The sequence below is a fragment of the Dermacentor silvarum genome, chromosome 8 (genome assembly GCF_013339745.2).
Source record: "Dermacentor silvarum isolate Dsil-2018 chromosome 8, BIME_Dsil_1.4, whole genome shotgun sequence".
Taxonomy (NCBI): domain Eukaryota; kingdom Metazoa; phylum Arthropoda; class Arachnida; order Ixodida; family Ixodidae; genus Dermacentor; species Dermacentor silvarum.
The window spans coordinates 90,111,526-90,134,155 of NC_051161.1; the positions used below are offsets into that span (position 1 = coordinate 90,111,526).

General features: G+C 44.9%; 1 protein-coding gene across 1 annotated transcript in view; it reads right to left on the reverse strand.

The window, feature by feature from the left end:
* Positions 1–7,012: 7,012 nt before the first annotated feature.
* LOC119461561 (cytochrome P450 3A24) overlaps positions 7,013–22,630 on the reverse strand; it is a 36,545-nt gene continuing 20,927 nt past the window's right edge. Inside the window, exons 9-12 of the mRNA XM_037722906.2 lie at positions 21,175–21,266; positions 15,615–15,755; positions 7,527–7,689; positions 7,013–7,342 (exon numbers count right to left, since the gene is read on the reverse strand). Coding sequence (XP_037578834.2) covers positions 7,253–7,342; positions 7,527–7,689; positions 15,615–15,755; positions 21,175–21,266 — 486 coding nt within the window. The 3' untranslated portion in view covers positions 7,013–7,252. The remainder of the gene's footprint in view (positions 7,343–7,526; positions 7,690–15,614; positions 15,756–21,174; positions 21,267–22,630) is intronic.

Sequence of the window (22,630 nt, forward strand, 5' to 3'; positions counted from 1 at the left end):
GCCGCAGCCCGGGCCCGGTCCACCAGACTTGGCTGATCCTCCAGGCTCTGTGCCGTTAACATTGCCTCCCACGTTTCTTCGGTGGCTTGTATCGTTTCTGAGGCATCGTCTTGACTGTTTTTCTCGCGGTGTGCGCACACCGACACCATGTGTTGTAGGGTGTCTGGTACATCACAATATCGGCATAGGTATGAGAATTTAGTGGGATGCATCCGGTGCATGATAATTCCATGGACATATGTATTTGTTTGTAGTCTGCGGAGGGCGGTGGCTTCTTCCTTGCTTAATTTTGGATGTGGTAAAGGATATTCTCTTCTTTCGAGTCGGTAATGTTGCAGTATTACGGCGTAGTTGATGGGAATGTCCTCCACCCTCTTCGATTTCCGGATCCCGTGCGGCAGGAAATCCCGGCTGGTATGTTCTCGGGAGACACCATGTGCTGCTTCGTTTCCTGCCAGGTGTTCGTGGCCTGGGGTCCATACGACGTAGGTTTCGGGTAGTTCTTGGCGTCTTGATAGCTCTTTTAGAATTTTCACGGCTGCGGCAGAGATTCGGCCTTTTTGTAAGTTTCTACATGCCGTTTGCGAGTCGCTCAAGATGATTGCGGTGTCCTTGCATGTGGCGATGCCGAGGATGATGGCCACTTCCTCCGCCGTTTCTGGATTTCTGGCCGGTATGGTGGCAGCGACTAGCTCATTCCCTTTGTTGTTGGTCACGGTAATTGCGTAGGCTCTTCTACCTGGGTATTTTGCCGCATCTGTATATCTCGTGTTGGGGTTCCTTGAGTATTTCTTGCTTAGCGCTCGAACTCTTGCTTGTCTTCTGTCTTTGTGGTGTGTTGCATGCATGTTTCGAGGTATTGGAGCGACTGAAATAGAGTCACGGAGAAGTGGCGGCAATCGGGCTTTCACGTCTGAGTCTGCTATAAAGTTTTCGCTGTATGCGAGTTTGCGAAGTACTGCTCTTCCTGTTTGAGTCAGCTTAAGGCGTTCCAGCTGGCTGGCCCTGTGCGCTTCACTCATTTCTTCCCAGGTGTTATGGAGGCCAAGATTGAGTAGTGTCGTGGTTGAGGTCGTACTGGGAAGTCCTAGTGCGCTCTTGATTGCTTCCTGACCATGTCGAAATCTTTTTCTCATCTCACTACTCTCCATACCACGCCTTCAATCCTCGCCCACTTTGATCCGTCTGCCTCAATGGAAGTTCGAACTGATGCCAGTGGTCATGGCATAGGAGCAGTGTGAGTACAACACCAGCGTGGACAAGATCGCGTTATAGCCTATGCCAGCCGACTTCTATGACCCGCCGAGCGCAATTATTCAATCACAGAGCACGAGTGCCTCGCTCTTGTGTGGGCACTTGCGAAGTTTCGTCCATACTTGTACGGACGCCCATTCTGTGTAATCATTTATCACCACGCTCTCTGCTGGCTATCGTTGCTCAAGATCCCCACATGGACGACTCGCTCGCTGGGCTTTACGCCTGCAAGAATATACCTTCTCCGTGGTATATAAGACGGCACGCTTGCACCAGGATGCAGATTGTTTCTCCCGCTACCCCGTCAAAGAACTTGCAGATGTAGACGCCATCGCTTCCGTTTTCTCTGTGTCCCAGTTGCTTCCAATTAGTGCACGAGCAACGCTGCGATCCTTCTTTCACGAGCTCTCATCGACCGTCTGGAGTCAACGCCTGGTGACGCCTCTCTCCAGATGTTTCTCCTCAAGGCGGAAACATTATAGCTACTGCAATTTTGATCCCCACGGCCCGGACCTTCTGCTCGTCAGTCCATCACATCTGCGTTCGACTGTCCCTCCGCCAACTTCACGACGCTCCTTTGGCTGGGCACGTGGGCGTCTCGCGCACATACGATCGTGTACGCCGTCACTTCTTTTGGCCGGGTCTCACCCGCTCCGTGCGGCGTTACGTTGTGGCTTGGGTCGCCGTCGCTACCGATTACGCTACGCGGTACGCAGTCACAAGAACCCTCCCGACAAGTTGTGCTACTGACATCGCTGACTTTCTTCTCTACATCATCATTTTAGTGCACGGTGCTCCCCGCCAATTACTAACTTACCATGGCCGTAGCTTTCTCTCGGCAGTTGTCGAGGACATCCTCCCCTTCTGCTCGAGGAACCACAAGTTCCGCACGTCCTGCCACCCACAGACCAACGGCCTCACGGGGCACCTTAACCGGACCATCACCGACATGCTTTCGAAGTACGTTGCGGCCGACCACCACAACTGGGATCTTCATTTACAATATGTGACGTTCGCGTATAATTCATCGTGTCACGACACCACCGGCTATTCACCATTCTATCTCCTATATGGCCGAGAACCGATATGGCCGAGAACCCGCGTTGCACTTGGACACCTTGCTGTGCCTGCCCGCAAGTTCAGCCACTGAATACGCCCGCGAAGCGATCGCACACGCCCACCACGCGCGACATCTCGGCTTCACCCGTCTCGAGGCCTCACAGAAGCATCAGAGACTCTTTTATGATTGCCACCATCGCGACGTGCACTTTTATCCGAGTTCTCTGGTGCTTCTCTGGTCACCCATCCGCCGTGTGGGCCTTTCCGAAAGTCGCGTTACACTGGCACATACCGTGTGGTGCGACAAGTGACCGATGTCACATATGAAATCATCCCCGCCGACCCCTCAGCGTCGTCGTCAGCTGCAAGTGACATCGTTCACGTGGCGAGACTAAAGCCATACCGCACACCTTTTAAAGCGGATGTGTAGCTTAAGCACCGGGACGGTGCTTCTACTGCCGGGGGTGATGATATGAAGCAGCCGTCACAGGGTGACTGCACTGAAGAGGAGGAAGACGACGTGTTCCCGCTTGATATAGCGTCGCCATCTTTGCCTCCGTTTGCATCCCAGTAAATAATTTGTGAATAGCCTTGGGCCTCAGCTACACGTAACAATATACATGGATTCGGAACTCTTGCAAAAATGTGCTTTTACTTAAAAATCAGAGAACTGAATGCATCCTGAGTAACATTAGGCCATTATCGCTTACTTCTTATCTAGGTAAAATAAATTAAAACGTAGTCCATGTTAGGCTCAATAAATTTTATTATTACTTCTCACGGTATTTCGACATCGAGACAAATAGAGGTCAGCGCTAAATGTTTGATATGGTCGGCATACGTTGATTTAGCAAGCTGCATTCGACTTGCAGTACTGGCAGCAGATATTTCATCATTAGGAGCTTTATATATATAGATATTTCAAAAGCCTACGACAGTGTCACACTTGGAATGCTAATCTTTAGATTTGCAAGGTGTGCTGTGCCAGACTGTATGGTGCCGTGGCAACAACAGTTCCTACCTGGGAGACAATTCTTTTATTGCCAGGATGGGGTTATCTCTGGTGCATATAAACAGACGAGAGGCGTGCCACAGGGATCAGTTCTTTCTCCGCTTTTGTTCAATATTTTGTTTTCGTCTGCCCAGTTCAGCAGGTTTCTTCATCTTTATTTCTATGCCAATCACATTGCCGTTTTCTCCTCATCGCGGGACATCCATACCTTGTACCAAATTTTACAATCATATTTGTATGAGCTCGAGCCTGAGCTTAACGTACCATCGTTGTCTCTTAACTTTAGTAAATGCTCGTTACTTGTCTTTCCATTGTCCAATCCCGTTTTATTTCTTTTCACTATCGAGTTGATTAGATACCGCAAGTTACTGGCAGCAGCAGATCGAAGCAAATGTACGTAAAGGGAACGTGCAATGGCGTTCTTACGCCGGTTCAGCAATAAATATAGAGGTATCCGTAGGGCTACGTCACTGATGATTTATAAGCTTCCTCTTCCTCCCCATTCTTGAATGCGTCTGTGCTCGCTTTTCTGTTTTTTTTTTTTCTTTTTTGATGGGCAGCATACAAGCTACGACCTCTAATAACTACTGGAAAGGCAAGTACCTCTTCTATGTTTCGGGCTGCCGAGCTTTGCGGCTAATAATGTCCTTTATTTGGAAGCTCAAATTATTCCGCTTGATGCAGATTTAAGCAAAATAAAGTTTATCGTTCTTCTTCAAACTTCAGCAGCTTACTGTCCAGACTTCTCTGAAACTCTACGTTGCACCTCTCTCCCGTTCGCAATTCATTTTCATCACTTCTCTGATTCTTTTTTCAGAACATATTAGCGGCGTTATCGATGGTCTGAGGTTATTTTTTGTTCAGGCTCTGGCATCGAAACTTCAAAGTTAGTCTGATATGGCTAATTTCTCCAAATATTTGTTAGAAGATATTATGATTTTTGGTTATTTTTTCCAAAACAAGCAATATACATCTATATTCTATACTTGAGGGGAGGTTTCCCCTCTATGGCTTAACCAGCGGCCAAGCTGGTCGTTTCCGTCTACGTTGGACATTAGTACGACCACTTGATTCCTTGGTAGATTGGTTTGCCTCTGACCACTTATATGGGCTTCAAATTATTCTTCAAGGTGACAAAGTTTAGATATTACTAGTGTCAGAATTTGCCTCGGCCTACTAGAAAAGATGGCTAAGGTTTTGTGCGTGTGTAATAATTAAATAAGGGAAGATCACATGCGCACTCAAAGACATTCTCTCTTTCTTAGTTGAATGAATGTGTCATAACAATGTTGGGGAAAAAGTGTGTGACTGCGGCGGCTTAGCACCGCACAACGAATATTTTAGCCATTCCACATCCCCGACACCGCGTTGAGTATGCCGATTTCTAAAAAATGAAATATTAGGTAATTCTTCGTATATCTGTGCGTGTGTGTGGAAAACAGGGATCGAAATAATAATACTCTAACACATCAAGCGGGCCGTCGTCGGCAAGCAGTAGCAAAATGTTTGTCTAATTCTGAAAAGTTTTCAACTAAGAGTCAAGCGAATTGTCTTCACGCATGCACGATATCCTGGGGCTACGCTTCTTCGCTTTCTTTTTTTTTTTAACATGCAACCTAACAAGAAGAATGACAGTAAGAAATGTTTAGAGCTAAACGAAAATGATCATATGCTTATTTTTCTTTGCGAGCTCGGTGAATGATATGGTGAGGTCATGCACAGCGTTGTTGGAAACGACGCGGCATTCCGTAATGACACCTCTGAGGCATCACCAAGCGAGATCATTGGTCTCAAAGGCGCTTGTCGTGCAGTTCCACTAAGGGTTGTTACTTGTTTACCCCAGTGCACCATGACGATGGAGGCGGTCGTCGAACTTTTGAGCCTAAAGAACGCACCCACCACCCAAAAGAAATAGTTTCCTACAAAAATTACTAGAGGGCAACGTTGGTGCTGCAATAGCTCAGATTTCATGGGAACGATGGGCCATACATAATAGACTTGTCTAATCTCTGTGCTTATGATGGCTTCAGGCAACCTCGTGTCACTATTTTCCCTGCGCTACATTTCTAGAATTCCAAGCAGTCCTATTTTTCTGTGTACATGCACAATCATTCCAAATTAATGGATTTATAATGCGGTATTTTGTTGAAAATGAGTTGCAAAGCCATTTGAAGCCAGAAGGACGGAGTTTAGGCAAATCCAAATGTACGCCTCTGGATTACTTTTGATCACGTGGTGTTCATTAACGTGTACCTAAATTTAAGTACACGAGCGTTTTTTTTTTTTGCATTTCGCCGAATCGAACCCCCGAACTCGAGCCCAGCAGCGCAACGCCACTGCCACTGAGCTACCACGACAGTTGAAGAAATGTTGTTAGAGCGTCAAAAGTGATCCAAGTCATTGACTTTTGCTCTTGTGACGATGCTTATGTCGCTGTTTGTCTCTAATATCTCTCCGTTGGCGAAATGACGTATGCCCCTGCTTGAAACGCAGTTTACGATCGAGTGCCGAATTACTAGGCTATATGTTATCATATATTGTGTGATGTTATTTATGTTTGGCCCACGGCACTTGTGAAATTTTCAGGCAACACCGCGCTTCAGTATGGAGAGGGGGGGGGGGGAGGAGGGGAGTTCAAGTACGACCACACTTCCACGTAATACGAAAGCAAAGGTTCACCGACTACAGCACAAAAGCATATGCTTCTCATAAACAACGCGAACCCTTTGTCGATGCTCGCTGTCACACAGGGTTCGTACACGTCCTTGAAATCCTGAAAACGCTTGAATTCGATAAAAAAATTATTTAGGGCCCTTAAAACTCCTCGGGAAAAAGAAGTGCTCCTTGAATTTCTTGAAAGCTGGCATTGGGGGAGACTTCTGAGCATACAAAGTAACAAACTCCGTATAGGGGCCATGCGACGCACGCTGTCTCTTGGGAAACAATCCCAGATATTTTCCTTTCAGAAGTGTCGCTAATTGATCCAATGTGGTGTGTCTTTAGCTGCCAACGACGAGCTTGTTTAAATTGTCATTGCCATCTTAGAGCTACACGAAGCCAGACCAAGCGACCTGGTTCACGCTGCAGTCATTATGGCTCCATTTTCGAGCCCTATAGGCTCTAGAAATTCTTGGGGTAAAGTGAGTTTCAGCCATTTGCCATTAGCACGACGAATATCTTTTGCTAAATCTGGGCACTATACTAATCATCATGCTACAAGACGACTGGCATAATTACAATGGGAGAGTCAACGTTTAAAAGCCACACGAACATTTTGCAGCTTGTGTCTAACTCATCAGCTGCTAAGCTGCAAGATACTGCAGCTTAGCAGATTTCACTATCTATCAGTGCTTGCGCACAAATAAGGTTTGCTTCGCCCTCCTTGAACTGTGGCCTTTGACATCCTCGAAATCCTTTAATTGCCCTTGAAGTTTGAGTCAGATGTTCTGTACGAACCCCGATGTATCTTTCGTTCATATTATGACCTAGATTGAAAGCGCACTGTAGACACAGTAGACACAGCGCACTGACTCTCAGTTGAGAGTCAAGCGCTGCCCTGTCAACTAGCCCAACTCGCCATCTAGTTGCAATGTATCATTCGACCACAGGTGCACGTATTCAATAACGCGATAATGAATCTTCTAATTTATTGTAGCACAGACACAAAGAAGCGGACATAGAAGGCACTTGAGACAACACATATCTTCCAACAGCTGATGATTTTACAAGATGACCTATATCAGCTAGCCCATGTAGCCACTCTCAGCGATAAGGAAGCTTGCTCTAGTATACAATGCAGTAGTAAAGCGGCCACACCAGCAGTGTGAAACAGCGCTAGTGCGGGATCACCTCCGCGTGCTGGTCTTAACATGCGTGCACGAAGGGTAGCTGACATAATCGTCGCAGAACCTTGGAGCCCAAATGTTGCTAGAGGTGCTTATTAAGGTGTCGAATAATGATCCACGGGCCTTTCGCAGGAGTTGACACCATCGCCCGTGAATTTAACTTCATTTCACCCTGTAAGTAGAAAACAATTTTAAAGAACACAATTAGATTATGGCGTTTTACTTGCCAGAACCATGATCTGATTATGAGGCACGCCATAGTGGGGGACCACCTGGGAGTCTGTAACGTGCACCCAATGCACTGCACACGGGAATTTGATAATGATGATGATGAAGCACTGCAATTTGCTTCTCACCATTTGCGAGGGACCGAGCTCTAGGCGGTACTTGAGCAGCAGCTTCGCCATCGCCAGCTTGAGCTTTAGCATGGCCATGCTTTTGCCGACGCAGTTTCGTGGCCCCACGCCGAAACTCATGAGCGCCATCTTGATCAGCTGATCTTCGTTCTCGGGGGCAAACCTGGAAGAACATACATCGAAGCTACCGCACAATGATTGACTGCGTGAAAGAAACGCGGATGTCAGTGATTCTTGGTATAGTGTCGAAGGACAGCTTAATAACTCAAGTTTTTAACAGCGGAGCTGTTTAAGCTTTTTGTTTCCCCGCGTAGCGTTCGCAAAAACTCGCCTAGCGAAGACGTCACAGCGCGTTGCCTAGCAACCACCTCGCGGAGCGGCGTGTGCTTTGCATCCTCTCCGTGCCGTGCTCATGTTGCCTTTACATGGGACGTTAAGGAGCCTACCTCTCATCTTTATCCCCCCTTCCCCTGACGCTGCGCCGTGCTCCCTATTGGGCAGCAGAATTAAGCAGTCATTTTCCTCAATAAACCACTACTTAAGGAGAGGGAAGGAGAGCATGCGCGCGCGCGCTATTCTCGGGAGAGAGAAAGAGAAAATGAGAGCGAGAGAGAGAGAGAGAAAGAAATTGTAGCAGCACCAACAAGACAATGCGCAGAGCTGCTGCCGACGCCGTCCGCGTTTCCCCTATTCCCCGCGTTCGCGCCGAACGCGCGCGCTGTCCACGACTGTAGCCGGCGCCTCTGCCGGCGGCTCGGCAGGTTTCGACCAGCCACGCCCCGGCAAGTGTGGAGGCACAGCTTGGCCATGACGACGTCACCGGGGGGGGGGGGGGAGGGGGGAGATAAAGCTCGGAGCCGCCGCGACGGCAGCAGAACTCTCGTTGACTCTGTGGTACATGTACCCTTGACATGGGACGCCAAAGATCCGGACACCCGAAGAAGAAGCCGCTCATCTTGAAGCGTGTCGCCCGGCCAAGCGAGAATCTGCGCGTAAGCGGTGAGCCGATTCGGAATACCCTGCACTTAGCATTTCCTAGCAAAACTTCGCCAAGCTAGTAAAACCTGGAAGAAGCTAGGTCAATCACCAGCTACGCTGTTTACTCCAGCCTTTGCACCACTAGTGCAAGCTGCCCACATTTTTTTATGTGTTGATCCATATGTTTGCGTAGATTACCTCTATTAAATAAACATTTTTATTGATTGAGATAAATAAAAGAAATGTACACACTAAAGGAGTGTACATAAGACGTACCGGATATATGTAGAAGGTATATACGCCATATTTATAACGTGCAGTTCTCCGTATCTAGCTCGCCGACCCGTCTTTTCAGTGTAATGCGCTATAAGCCTCACCGTCTTTTCACCTTTTCTAACAGTGGCAAGTGTGCTTGACGGACTCGATGACAAAGGAAGCGGATGTCAGACCAAACATAATTGCTCCGCGTCTGAATTAGTGACGCGGCTGAAAGTGATTACAAGCAGATAACAAAGGTATGAAACAGGAATTGTGCACTCGCTTCTTGCACAATTTCTCTTTCATACGTTCGTTACTTTTATTAGCAAAGTGGTGAACAGGGCCAGTTGGTTATCGTTATTGCACTTTAATGTGCAATAAGCTTCAAAACAGATATTTTTCTATTTTTATTATTTTTTCAGAGCATCATGACGCGTGCTCATTACCAAAACAATTAATGAGAAGAGCACGGACTGCAGGCAGCATCCGTCGTATCTACGCAGTTAGCGGTTGTGCTCATGGCCGTACGCGTCGATGGCACCGGAAACCACGAAAGCGTTATTGCAGTACCTCAAGTCAACAGGTCTTGGCGACTGCCTATAGACTCGCTACGTGCATTCAAATGTGCGCGAAACTGCTGCTCTCTCTCTCTCTTCCATCTTTCTCTCTGTTTTCATCCTTTTATCCCATCCCCCAGTGCAGGGTAGCAAACCGAACGTGCGTCTGGTTAATCTCCATGTCTTTTCTCTCTTCTGTCTCTTTATCTCTATCTCTGACAGACAATAATGAAACTCAACCATTCAATGCAGAGTGCAGCCAAAGGATTCCCGAAAACCGACAATTAATGTACTCCTAGCTCTTAAGATGTCGCCACATTAACAACATACGTCACTGTTTTCTAGCGCATCGTCGCAATACATATTTGTTACCAGGCCTGTATTGCGTGGCCTAAAAATGAAGGTTTACCAGCAATAGCAATGCTGGTTGGTTCACAACGCAGCCATATATCAAGGCACTCTTTTATCTTGGCAGGTACATACCGGTTTGATGATTAACGCAGCCTGTATGCGAGACTGTAACCACACACACACACACACACACACACACACACCACACACACACACACGCACACGCACACACACACACACACACACACACACACACACACACACACACGTTCCCAGTAAATTGTACCGAAGGCATCTTTCAAAAATGATGCTATCCGCAGGAAGCTAATCATTTCCCATACGTCACCGTGCATGATAAATGTCCCCTATATTTTAGTGACCTCATTAATTTTTACGTCTGGGGATATAAAACTGCTATATTTTCAGCCTCATAAGTGCGTTCGGCTTTCAGTGCACAAAAACAATTTGAAAAGGCCCGGTGCCTTTGAAGCTTCAAGCTTACTTGCCTATTAATTACATGTTGAGGACTAAGCAAACAAGCTGTGCAAGCAGAATGAAAAGTCTATCGTCATCTATTAAGCCGTACCTGACGCGAGTGGGTCGAGTCATAAGTCGAGCAGACCCAGTACGACCCGCTAGCGTTTACATGAAGCTGACGACCGGTTTTCGGTCCAATAAGCCGACTCGACCCGACTTTATAGCGTTTACGTAAATGTATAGCTTTACAATAGGCGTGTAAAGGCGATATATCGAAATAGTTATGCTAAATCATGCCGCAAATCACTTTGTGACATCTTGCGTCACACACACAGAGCACGCAGGCACGTACTCCCATATACGTATACAAACATAACACACACACACACAACACACACACACACACACACACACACACACATATATATATATATATATATATATATATATATATATATATATATATATATATATAATTCAAAAAATAGAAGCACGTAGGAAAAACATAACAAGACTTTACGGACGTTTCCGCCGGGGTCCGGCCTTCATCACTCTTGATGAAGGCCGGACCCCGGCCGAAACGTCAGTAAAGTCTTGTCATGTTTTTCCTACGTGCTTCTATTTTTTGAACTACTTCTGTGCCGGCTCCGGTTACTCTTTACTTCACTGATATATATATATATATATATATATATATATATATATATATATATATATATATATATATATATATATATGTATGTATATATACATACATATATATATATATATTACGCGTACGATGTTCTTACCAATTGAGCTACCACGGCGCCATTTTCCCATCCACTTTCTGGGCTATTAATGTTTTACAGCTAGAAACTAACCCTGGGAGTGTTAGCCAGCGCCACCACTCACAAACCTTTTGCCGTAGGCGTCATGAGCACGAGATCTTTTCGGGTGAAGGCAACTGGTCAATAAACCCACATATGCTACCTGAAGGCATCAATGTTTCCGGATTAGAGACCCTCGTTATGTAATGAACGAGAAGAAAGGAACCGAGGGGCCCGATCTTTATTAATCATAGCATAAGAAGCGAACAAACGCACAGACACCAAGGACAACATAGGGGAAATTATTTGTACTTACTAACTGAATTAAAGAAAATGATAAATTAAGGGAAATGAAAATGGATGAAAAAACAACTGGCCGCAGGTGGGGAACTATATGATATGCAGTGTGTTTCAGCGAACACTTTCAAAATGTATTTAAGGTTGCCTGTGGCAGATAGCCCAATTCTAGTTAATGAGCTGGTCTACTCGAAGAGGCGGACATTACGTGCGCAAAAAATTGAAATGCATAATCAACTAATTAACAAAAATTCAATAATTAAGTTTTAACTATATATATATAGTTAAAAATAGAAGCACGTAGGAAAAACATAACAAGACTTTACTGACGTTTCGGCCGGGGTCCGGCCTTCATCAAAAGTGATGAAGGCCGGACCCCGGCCGCAACGTCAGTAAAGTCTTGTTATGTTTTTCTGATGTGCTTCTATTTTTTGAAATACTTCTGTGCCGGCTCCGGTTACTCTTTACTTCACTGATATATATATATATACGAGGAGAAGACAAAAAGTAAAGGGACGTTTGAGAAAACGTACATTTATGCTCATGACAGAAAACTGAAACATACAGTATTTTTCTACACAACCTCCCAGCACTTCAACGCACTTTGCCCAACGTTTCACAAGTTTTTTGATTCCGTCGGAAAAAAAAAAACGTTTTTTGGTTGCACATGTAACCAAATTTGCGCCGCACCCATGAATTCTGCATCGGCTGCAAATCATCTTCCCCTGAGCGCTTCCTGCAATGGTCCAAGCATATGAAAATCGCTTGTTGTTGCTTGGGTCGTCCGTTTGGCAGAATGTGGCTGAGCGTTATTTTGCTGCAGGATGACACCTTTTCGCAGTTTTCCACGACGTTTGGATCTGATTACAGGTTTCAGTTTAGTTCGAAACATCATCATCATCGTCATCGTCAGCCTATATTTATATCCACTGCAGGACGAAGGCCTCCCCTGCGATCTCCAATTACCCCTGTCTTGCGCTAGCTGATTCCAACCTGCGCCTGTAAATTTCCCAACTTCATCACCCCACCTAGTTTTCTGCCGTCCTCGACTGCGCTTCCCTTCTCTTGGTATTGGGTTGCCAGGCTATTGAACATTATCTTAGTATTCTGCATATAAATATTCTACCCCACTATTACACTTTCTCGGTTAAGGCCCTCAATCATTTGTTGTAATTCGTCCCCACACATCATAATAGTTATCACTATTCACAGTTTCGCCTCTTGGGTGAAATGAACGGCTACTACACCTTCCATCTCCAGAATAGTGTTAACACAATCTTATCCAGCTGATGGTTGACGTTTAAATTTCTTAACTTCTGGTGACGACGAGTGTTTCCAAACCATGCTCGCATCCTTACTTTCCGATTCTTGATGATGTACCCAAGTTTCATCTACAGTAACAATTTGCTGTAAAAATAAACCTCCCTCGCGACAATAACGGACCAAATGTTTACGAGAGATGTCCAAGCTTTGTGCCTTATGCAGCGCTGACAATTCTTTCAGGACCCACCTTGCCAGTAGCGCACCCAGGATCTCTGCCAGGGGGGGGGGGGGTTGACAGTTTGCCAATATCATCTAAACAGCACTAATTTCAATGTCTTCATGGAAATTGTCAAAAAATGCGCTTTTTGCGAGTGTGCAGACGATTGCGCGTCTTACATCTTAGTTGCAGTACTCAAATGCGCAAGGAAAGAAAAGGGGTTAAACAAAAGGGGGGGGTGAAGTCGGCCTCAGGGGGGGGGGGGGGGGGGCGGTTACAACCCCCGAACCCCCCCCCCCCGTCGGTGCGCCACTGCACCTTGCACACACTTCCCGAAAATTTTGCCTGTCGTGTAAGATGGAATAGGCTGAATGAACCATGACTGATATGCAAAGCATTGGTGATTTCGTCCACCGTGATTCGTCTGTTTTCCATCACCATACCCTGAACGACTTTCAAATTGTCCTCAGTCGTTGACTTCGATGGCCTGCCCGATCTTTCCTCGTCACATAAAGAAGTTCTTCCCTGTTTGAAACGCTCTATCCATTCGTAGGTCTTGCTTCGCGATAAACAACTGTCACCATACTGCGCTTGCATTCGACGAATAATTTCCGCAGGTTTAATACCTTGCGCAAACAAAAAGCAAATTACTGCCCTCATTTCCTCCTCGGTGCACATCGACAATGGAGTTGTCATGTTTAACTGTCTACTACACTCTAATGACTAACGCGGGAGTAATAGTGACACGTTCCATAGAAGTGTTGCAGGCGACACTAATTCAGTGCTGTATACTATAGCAGTATTACCAAACCCTAGTGCAATAAATTGCAAAAGTCCCTGTACGTTTTCACTTCCCCTCGTATATATCCCAAAGAAATCAATGCTCACTATGGTCCATTCTTAACGGCAACGCCTAATTAGTACTAAAACCAACATATTTTTAAAAAATCATCTCCCCAGGGAATATTGTTTCATGTGACGCACTAGGTAGACCTATAATCGTAAAACATTATTGCGGAGAACTTCGCATCAAAACTGCATTTCTATCAGCCCCTAATTACTAATTTGCTTTTTTAAAGACGATAGTCTTACTTGGGCTACCTAAACGCGAAAAACTTAGTCTCTGTCTGTCTGCCTGTTTGTCTGTCACTCGATGTAACCTCACGGCCAAAACCAACCAAGCTACTAGCACCGGTAGCACGGGGTCATACACGTCAACATTATACAGCGCAAAGGAAACCCCAGGCCTATTTGAGGGAAAATACATGTACATAACCATGATCCGCAGCGTTCATGTAATTAAGAATACACATTTGACTGGTTTTTATGTTAGTAAATGAAAAATCTACGCGTTAGAAATGGTGTCGAAGAGACGCTACGCGTTAAAAACAAGCCGACTGAAGCCGCGGCTCGGTAGCCGGCTTTAAGCCAACAGTAATAAAAGATCCCAATAGATGGCGCCAGAGCAGGGCGAACGCGGGAAATTTGCATTGAATTCAGCAAAACCTCCATTGCATCCATCATGGGAGGAGTGAGAGGGGAGGGTAAGAGCGTGAGGGGTGGGAGGAGAGAAGAAGAGAAGGTCTTACGTATCAGGGGCGGTAGAAGACTATCGTCTTTCGACGTCATTTGCAGCGAAGCAAGCAGATATGTGGTCAATTTTTTCCTTAGCAGTCAACCATACTGTACATTCGTGACACTTAGTCGTGAAACAAAATAAACAAGGTCTACACATACCGACAAACATGCATGTACTGGCTGTTCATGAAAAAAAAGTTGGGTAGAACAAATTAGCTTAACAAGCAAACATACACAATAGCGGAAGAGCATGTCGAGGCCGCATGGGCACACGAGACTAACAAAAAGAAAGCCCTAATGACAGCAGAGAATAAAACACCCAATTGACAACAATGCCTTAGACATATCAATATCATGTGCATGGAAGCAAAAAGCGCGGTAAAGTGTCCGACCGGCTTTGGGGACCATAAGACGTTCTATATTTTGAAAGATACCACTGAACCCCTTTAGTTGAGCTGTCAAGAATCAGTCGGGTGAAGATATTCGAATTTATACATTAAAGCAGGGATACCTCGACCAGGCTGGCATTTTATCATCATCATCATCACCATCAGCCTATTTTTTATTCCACTGAAGGACAAAGGCCTCTCCCTGCGATCTCCAATTACCCCTGTCTTGTGCTAGCGTATTCCAACTTGCACCTGCAAATTTCCTAACTTCATCATCCCATCTGGTTTTCTGCCGACCTCGACTGCGCTTCCCTTCTCTTGGTATCTATTCTGTAACCCTAAAGGTCCACCGGTTATCCATCCTACGCATTACATGACCTGCCCAGCTCCATTTCTTCCCGCTTAATGTCAACTAGAATATCAGCTATCCGCGTCTGTTCTCTGATCCACACCGCTCTCTTCCTGTCTCCTAACGTCAAGCCTAACATATTTCGTTCCATCACTCTTTGTGCTGTCCTTATTTGTTCTCGAGCTTCTTTGTTAACCTCCAAGTTTCTGCCTCAAATGTTAGCACCGGTAGAATGCAATGATTGTACACTTTTCGTTTCAACGACAGTGGTAAGCTCCCGGTCAGGATTTGGCAATGCCTACCGTATGCACTCCAACCCAATTTTATTCTTCTGTAAATTGTCTTCGCATGATCTGGGTCCCCTGTGAGTAACTGACATAGATAAACGAACTCTTTTACTGGCTGGCATTTATTTATCACCAAACATCATATTCACACGGTCTCGCAAGTGCTGAAATCTGAAAACAGTGTTGTGAGTCACTATAGGAGTTCAAGAGGTGATACCTTAGAGCCGGTTAACCAAGAGCATGGTTAATGGAGGCAACAAAAAACACCACTCTCCCACCTGTCAGGGTTGAACTGCAAGGGGTCGAGCCAGAAGCGCGGGTCCCTCTGGATCTGGTATAGCGGTGCCATGAAGCAGGTTCCGGCCTTGAACTGCGTGCCCTTGTACGTGAAATCCTGCTTGGCTTGTCTCGTTACAAACCTATATAACGCGTTTGCACGGACTTGAATAGGTACATATTGTTACGTGTGAAAAGACACAGACAAAAGAGACTATTTACACTGTAGTTACACTGGAGCCACACCACCAGACAGACACGCTCGCGCCAAGATAATGAAGATGATGAAGAGATTGGCCAAGAATTGTGTGCCTGAACTTTTTTACTCATGTCTTGAAGTTTTCCATATTCAAGTAAAAAATGGAAAAAGGAAAAAAACATTCAAAAAATTACTCGTTTATTTCATGTATGAAATCACAAACGGCATCAAAGGCGTCCCAACGGCTGAGCCGAGAACTGAGGCACCATAAGTTACTATTATTTCTGATGTTAAGATTAACCCTAATTTAGTAAGCGGAAATTCTAGAAGTCTTTTTCTTAATACTGTATACCGGGGACATAGCAAAAGAATGTCGCAGTTTCGCCCGAAAGGCGAAGCATCAGTTGCGATAGCAAATTAGTAGAGAGCTATTCGAAGTAGGGATAGTAGTTTTATCGGCTGCATAAACTTGGACACATTCGCTTACTAACTGAAATAACAAGCGTGGTGTCAGCGCGCACAAGCAAACATGAATAGATCACACTCAGTGACCTGCAGACAACCACTGTCAAAACGCTGGCAGCAAGCGCAGCCGCCGCAGCGAGCGAAGGTTCGGGCGGTCTATCACCTCAACGGAAACTGAGCGGCGAATGTACAGCGCATACAAAGGTCAGAGCCGTGTGGAGATCGCTTTTAAAAGACGGTGCGGGCGAGCCGCCACGTACAGCCGGGCAAAGTACAAGCGCATTGTTGGCAGAGTAGAAGCTGTACCCACCCTCCCTCCCGCGCTGCCTTCCCGCTTTCCTCCTTTCGCAAGGGAGATTGAGTGGCCAGTTCCCCTTGCGCCCGGTTGCAAGATACGCATTTGGTGCCGCAGCACAGCGTCGCCCCGCCTCCCTCCCTCCCATACCACCACAGCCTTTCGCGCGACGGAAGTCGCGTTTGCTTTCCGCCGTGAGTTCTCTCTCTGTGATAGCGCGCTCCTTCACGCGCGGCGACGATTTTATCGCCCTTAGACTATACGGAACCTCACGGCGACGACGACGGCAGAAATCCGCTTGAAGTGTCCATAAAATTGCTATCGCAATAAAAATGGTGATGTAGGGATTCTGTTTCTTCAGAAATATCGACACACCAGTCCTGTGTAAATATAGTTTTAATGGGGGTACACGACAGCGTAATCTGGTGATCACTACTTCCGATTGTTTTGAAAGACAGCACTGGATTTTAAACGGAAATTTTAGGTGCTGAAATTCTGCCATTGATGTTATTGATTCAATGAAATCTCTACGAATTGAATATTTTCGATATCTAATCGTTGTTAAGTGTGCCAGTACTGGAAGAACCAATATTATCGGTCCACTCAGGAATGCTGGGGCTAATGATTCTGCCATTTAATTTAAATGTAATCCATACTGACCTGGTACCCATAATAGTTTTGCCAAATTCAACTGTGGAGGAACTAATGTTAGAAATGTCTTTAGAGCTGGTGAATTGGATTCAGCTGTAAGCAAAGTACAGGCAGAAAGGGAATATGTTATAATAACCGCACTGATTGCGTTCAAAGGGAGTTTCCGCAGCGGTAAAGTCATTGCCAAAAGCTCGGCTTCAAGAATGGGAGTGTAATCTGTGTGAACGGGAGAACGGGAGTGTAACGTCCAGCCAAGCGAAAGTGAGAAAATTCCTACGCCCGCCTTTTCGTTGTTCACTGAAGCGTCTGTGGCTATCATGTTATTTGTTTGTACGTGTGCAATGTAATCTTGTAACCAGTTATTAAAGAACCTGACCGATTGAAACTCAAGGTTTCGGTTGGAAATGTCATCGATATCAAGCTTAATATTCTGATTTGATTCAGTTGATGGAATTGCCTCTCGAATGTTCACAGACTGTCAACTGCTTTTGTACAAAAACAATCTGTAGAGTGTGAAAACGTGGCCAATGAGCAAGAAAGAAGGAGTCTGGGTCATCGATAAAGGCGTATTCAGATCGTCTAAGTAGAAAGCTATAAAACTTTAGAAATGTCTGAATCGTTAAGATGCGAAATCTGCAAGGCAGTGTTGGCAGGCGAGCTTCTTGATAGATAACATTATTTGCCACAAACCTGGAGAATCCCTGACACAGGCGCAGGGCTTCACGCTCCAAAAGAACCAGAGGCTTAGTTTTAAAAGCAGGGCCACCTGAGAACATTACACACCCGAATTCCAATATTGGGCGCATATACATTTTGTACATCATTAGCAGAGATTCCCTTCGTAGCCTATACTGTCGGTTACTTAGTCTGCGCAGTAAAACTAAAGCACGTTGTACCTTATATGCTACATTTTCTATGTGTGGACTCCAGTTGAGTATTTTATCATAGATGATTCCCAAATATTTTGGGGACTCAACCTGGAGATTGGGTTCTTGTTTATAAGATATAGAAATTAAAAGCGGATCCGTGAGCGGGAATACCAATATTGCGATTTTACTTACTTTTAGTGACATGCAGATTGTCTGAAGCCATACCTCAAGCATACTCATGTATCTTTGCAATTTTTGGTATAGAGCGTAACTGTCACTGTCGGCCGCGAAGAATGCAATGTCATCTGTGTAACGTAAACTTGAACGCCCTGACAAGTTGGGATGGAGCTAATTATTATACTAAATAATATTGGAGACAGGAATGTTCCATGGGGAACACCGCGAGTCTGTCTGAATGTAGAAGAGGAGCAGTCATCTTTAAAGCAATAAAATTCCCTTGATCTCAAATTTTCTGCCAACCACGCAATAATATATTTTGTGAAATTATGACTCTGTAGGATTTTCCGTAAAATTAAATGTTCAACGCTGTCGTATGCTTTAGCTATATCTAATGCCGCTAAAGCAAAATATTGTCTCCGTTTTCGAGCAAGTTGTACTCGGCTTTCTAAATGAGCATGGGCACAACATATTGAGCAATCAACTCTGAAGCCTATTTGATTTGGATTTATTATTAAATTATGCGACATCCAGATAGTAATTCTGCAATGTAATACCCTCTCTATGAGCTTGACCATATTAGAAGTTAGGGAAATAGGTGTGATATTTTCTATAATAAACCTACTCCCTGTTTTTTTTAGGTATCGGAATTACTTTAGCTACTTTCCAATCGTATGGTATCCAGGCGTTGTTTAATGAATGGTTTATAATGCTTAGGAGGTCACAAGGAGATAGATCGAATAAAATTTTTATCATATGAACTGTAATTTCATCAGGACCAGGAGCTGAAAAGGGTAAGTTTCGAATAATTTGAGCTAATTCAGGCAATGTAACCTCAGCAAGGACTGATGTTGGGGATGCTTCTTGCAAATTACGTGACATACATGCTGTGAATCTACTCTCTACTCAATCTACTCAATGAATTCTGGAGATTTTGTCATTTCATCAGACGACAGATTTGCATAGTCAGTAATAATTGGAGATGGCAAAATTTTGCGATAGCTCATATATCTAAACAGGGTTTTTTTTATTTTTACATTTTGAGAGGAAATCGTAGTGTTCTCTATCGTAACCTTCTTTAGCTTGAGGGACTGTACGTTTAAATACAGCAGCGTGAAATCGGTAATCAGACCAATTTTTTCGGAGACTGGCTATAAAGAAGCTGCTTTCAAGCTGCTTGTCGTTGTCAGTGGTCTCGCGTACAGTCTGTATTCCACCAAGGTCTACAGGATGGTCTCTTGGCTGATTCAACACTAAATTCAAATTTTTTGGATGTCCTTTTGATTACAGCACGAAGTTTCATAGCTTTGACGTCTTCACGATCTTCTAAATGGGAAACCAAGTATCTTTATATCGGTTTTAAATTTATCTTAATTTATAAAAACCCGGACCTAAGTGCCTGATCGAATTGTTGGGCAAGCAATTTCAAACATTATTGGAAAGTGATCACTGTTTGTGGAACAGACCAAGGCTGTTCAGGATGAACTAGTGATAGCCGAGCATACGAAACTTAAATCCAAGGCTTAGCGGGACCGATCGCAAGCAAATGTAGGAATTCTAGTGTTGAGACCATTCAGATTGTTGTCTATTTACCAATCCCAAAATTGCTTGCCGCATAGGTGAGTTCGAAAACTCCAAAACGTATGATGGGAGTTCAAATCTCCAACAAGAATTTTGTCTTTACGCTCACAGCGGAATTCAAACATCGAGTGTTCTGAACACCCGCAGGAAAGAATAAATTTACTAAAGTGAAAGGTAGGCACCCTGGTAAGGTTATATCTAGGGTAAAAATTTCCCTTTCAGGAATTCTGAGAATTGTCTACTAATGCGTAAGCATTGTTTGGCGGAGCTTTGACGTAGTTATTGCTTAGTTTTGCTTACTTGCTTTTTCCTAGCTTATGCGGGTCTGCCCATGGGCTTTCCGGTGACAAAGAATGCTTAGGTTTCAGTAGACAATTGTCAGATTTTCTCGCCACATCCGGCCCATTCAATGCAATTGTACCAATTGAGCTGGAACGACGGGCACGAGCGCACCTCAAGGGAGTCTCCACGTGCCTCGACCAGCTGCTGCAGTAGCGTGTGAGGCATTGCGTGAGCGGAGCGTGCGTCGCCGCGATGCCATATCACCAAAATACCACCTCTTCCTCTTCATAACCACAATCTCTCTTGTCGCTCTCGCAAGCCTCTGTTATGCCAAGTAATGCGCGCGCTCCTTGTCCACGCAAGCTCTCGCCTGCATTCTGACTGTGACTCGGTAAGGCCTTATGAAAACGCGCCTAGCGTCTCAGCACGCTCGCTTGCCCGCGAGGTGTTCATAACTCGAAGGACACTCAGGGGCGTTCGATTGGACGTTAGGCCACCTCAAAATCTCAAGTTGGCCCACTCCCTATTTAAGTTGGCCCACCCCCAATTTTTAAGTTGGCCCGCCTCTAATTTAAGTTGGCCCACCCAAAAATTTCAAGTTGACCCAACCCCAAATTTTAAGGGTTGACCCAGCCCCAAATTTCAGTTGGCCCACCCCTACCATAAGCTTCGCCATGTATTTTCTAAAGAGCCCTACGCATTTCTCTGGGTATTCTCATTTTATTTCATTGCTTTAAATTTTTCCTTATCGCTTAAAAGCTACCAATCAGCTACATTTACACTATCATAACGATTAAATGTCATAACTTTGTAAATTAAGCATTTTTGTGCAGATACAAGGCATTACACTTTTCACGTGACAGGGCTGGGGAGCTCGCGAAAGAATGTTTACGCATAAAAGAAACGACCACGATTTTCTCAGATTTTATCGGTCTTTGTTCATCCCTCATTTTTTTCAGGTCATTTAACTAAAATACGCAAATGAATTTGAGGCCTGTGTAATCTTTGACAAATATTCGTGGTGTAGTTGATGCAACGCTTACGTGAGGCCCGGAGGGTAAAGCCGTAATGTCTCCTTGATTACTTGTTCCAGGTAATTCAGCCTTTTCGTTACTATATCGAAGTCTAGCTTGCCCTGCACGAGAACAACAAGAAATAAGTTTTTATTAGGACGTACTCACTCGAATTTTGACGCCCCGAGCAATGTGTTCGATGAATGTGACCTATATATTACTTGACGTTCAGAACAAATCGTTATGCCTCTTTCGGCATAGGGTATTACAGAGAAATACATTTATTTCTCCAGAAGGAGACTGGCAAAGGCTGATGAAAAATTAACCCCGGTTTCTTCAGTACACAACGATGAATGGCCCCTTCTAAATCGCGGAGAGATAGTGCTTCAGACGAAAGTTTTGTCCTGTGAAACAGTGGTTACAGCGTGAGAAACTATCTAATTAATGTCTTTTGTTTGGCCATTGACTTGCCAAATACTCGCAGCAATTACCACTCAGATAAGAGGGGTATTTTTTTTAAAAGTCGCACATTTCTTAGAACATTTCAAAGCTATAATCACCTTTAAAGAACACTCTCTCATGCCCAACGGACTTGTCCCCCCTCTTTATCCATCGTCCACAATTGTTCCACAATTCTTGCAAACTCATGACCCTCTATGGTTCCTCCTTCGCATTGTTTATCTCGTCCACATACCTTTGAAAACACTTTCCTTTAATCTCTCGCTTCAATCTTAGAGATAAAATGTTACGAGTGGCAAGATATGGAGAATACAGAGGAAGAGACAAGGTAGCGTTGTTATCCTATTTTTGTCAGGCAGTGCTGCAGGCTCAGTTCTGTGTAGGCGAGAGCTCTGTCCTGGTGCACAAGCCGCTCGACTGAGTTCTACAGATTAGGGGCGTTTTCTTCGAACTGCATCACGCAGCCTCCTGAGCACTTCTACGTTAAAGTGCTGGTTGACTGTCTGACTTTACGCTGCACGTTGTAAAATTAAGAAGCCCTTTGAACAAGGTTCTCAAGAGAGATCAGGAGTTCATACACACACGTTCTCCGGCTACGTTCGACATCGCGAAACCGACGCAAACTGCGACAGAGGCTAAAAAGAAAGCCACCCGAAAAGTAGACAAAAAATTTGCACAAGGGCGCAGCTTGGCCAGCTAATGAGGACAATAGTTTACTACGCGTGCCTAGAAACATGCATCGGTATTAGTCACATTTCGCCTCAGTGAAAATGTTCGTGACATTTAGGTCTCCCCTCGCACTTTTAAGCCATTAAGTTTTCTGATTCACTCTCCATTCCATTATTTCCTCTTTTTTTTTCGAACCATATCGAGCGTGTAGGGAGCACAAACTGGGATTATGCATGATCTGACTTAATCCCAGTTTCATATTCTCACGCCGTAGTTGAAGGCTCCGGATCAGTCTTGATCACGTGGGAGTGAGTGAGTGAAAAAACTTTATTGAGGCCCGGTGCAATAGATACACGAA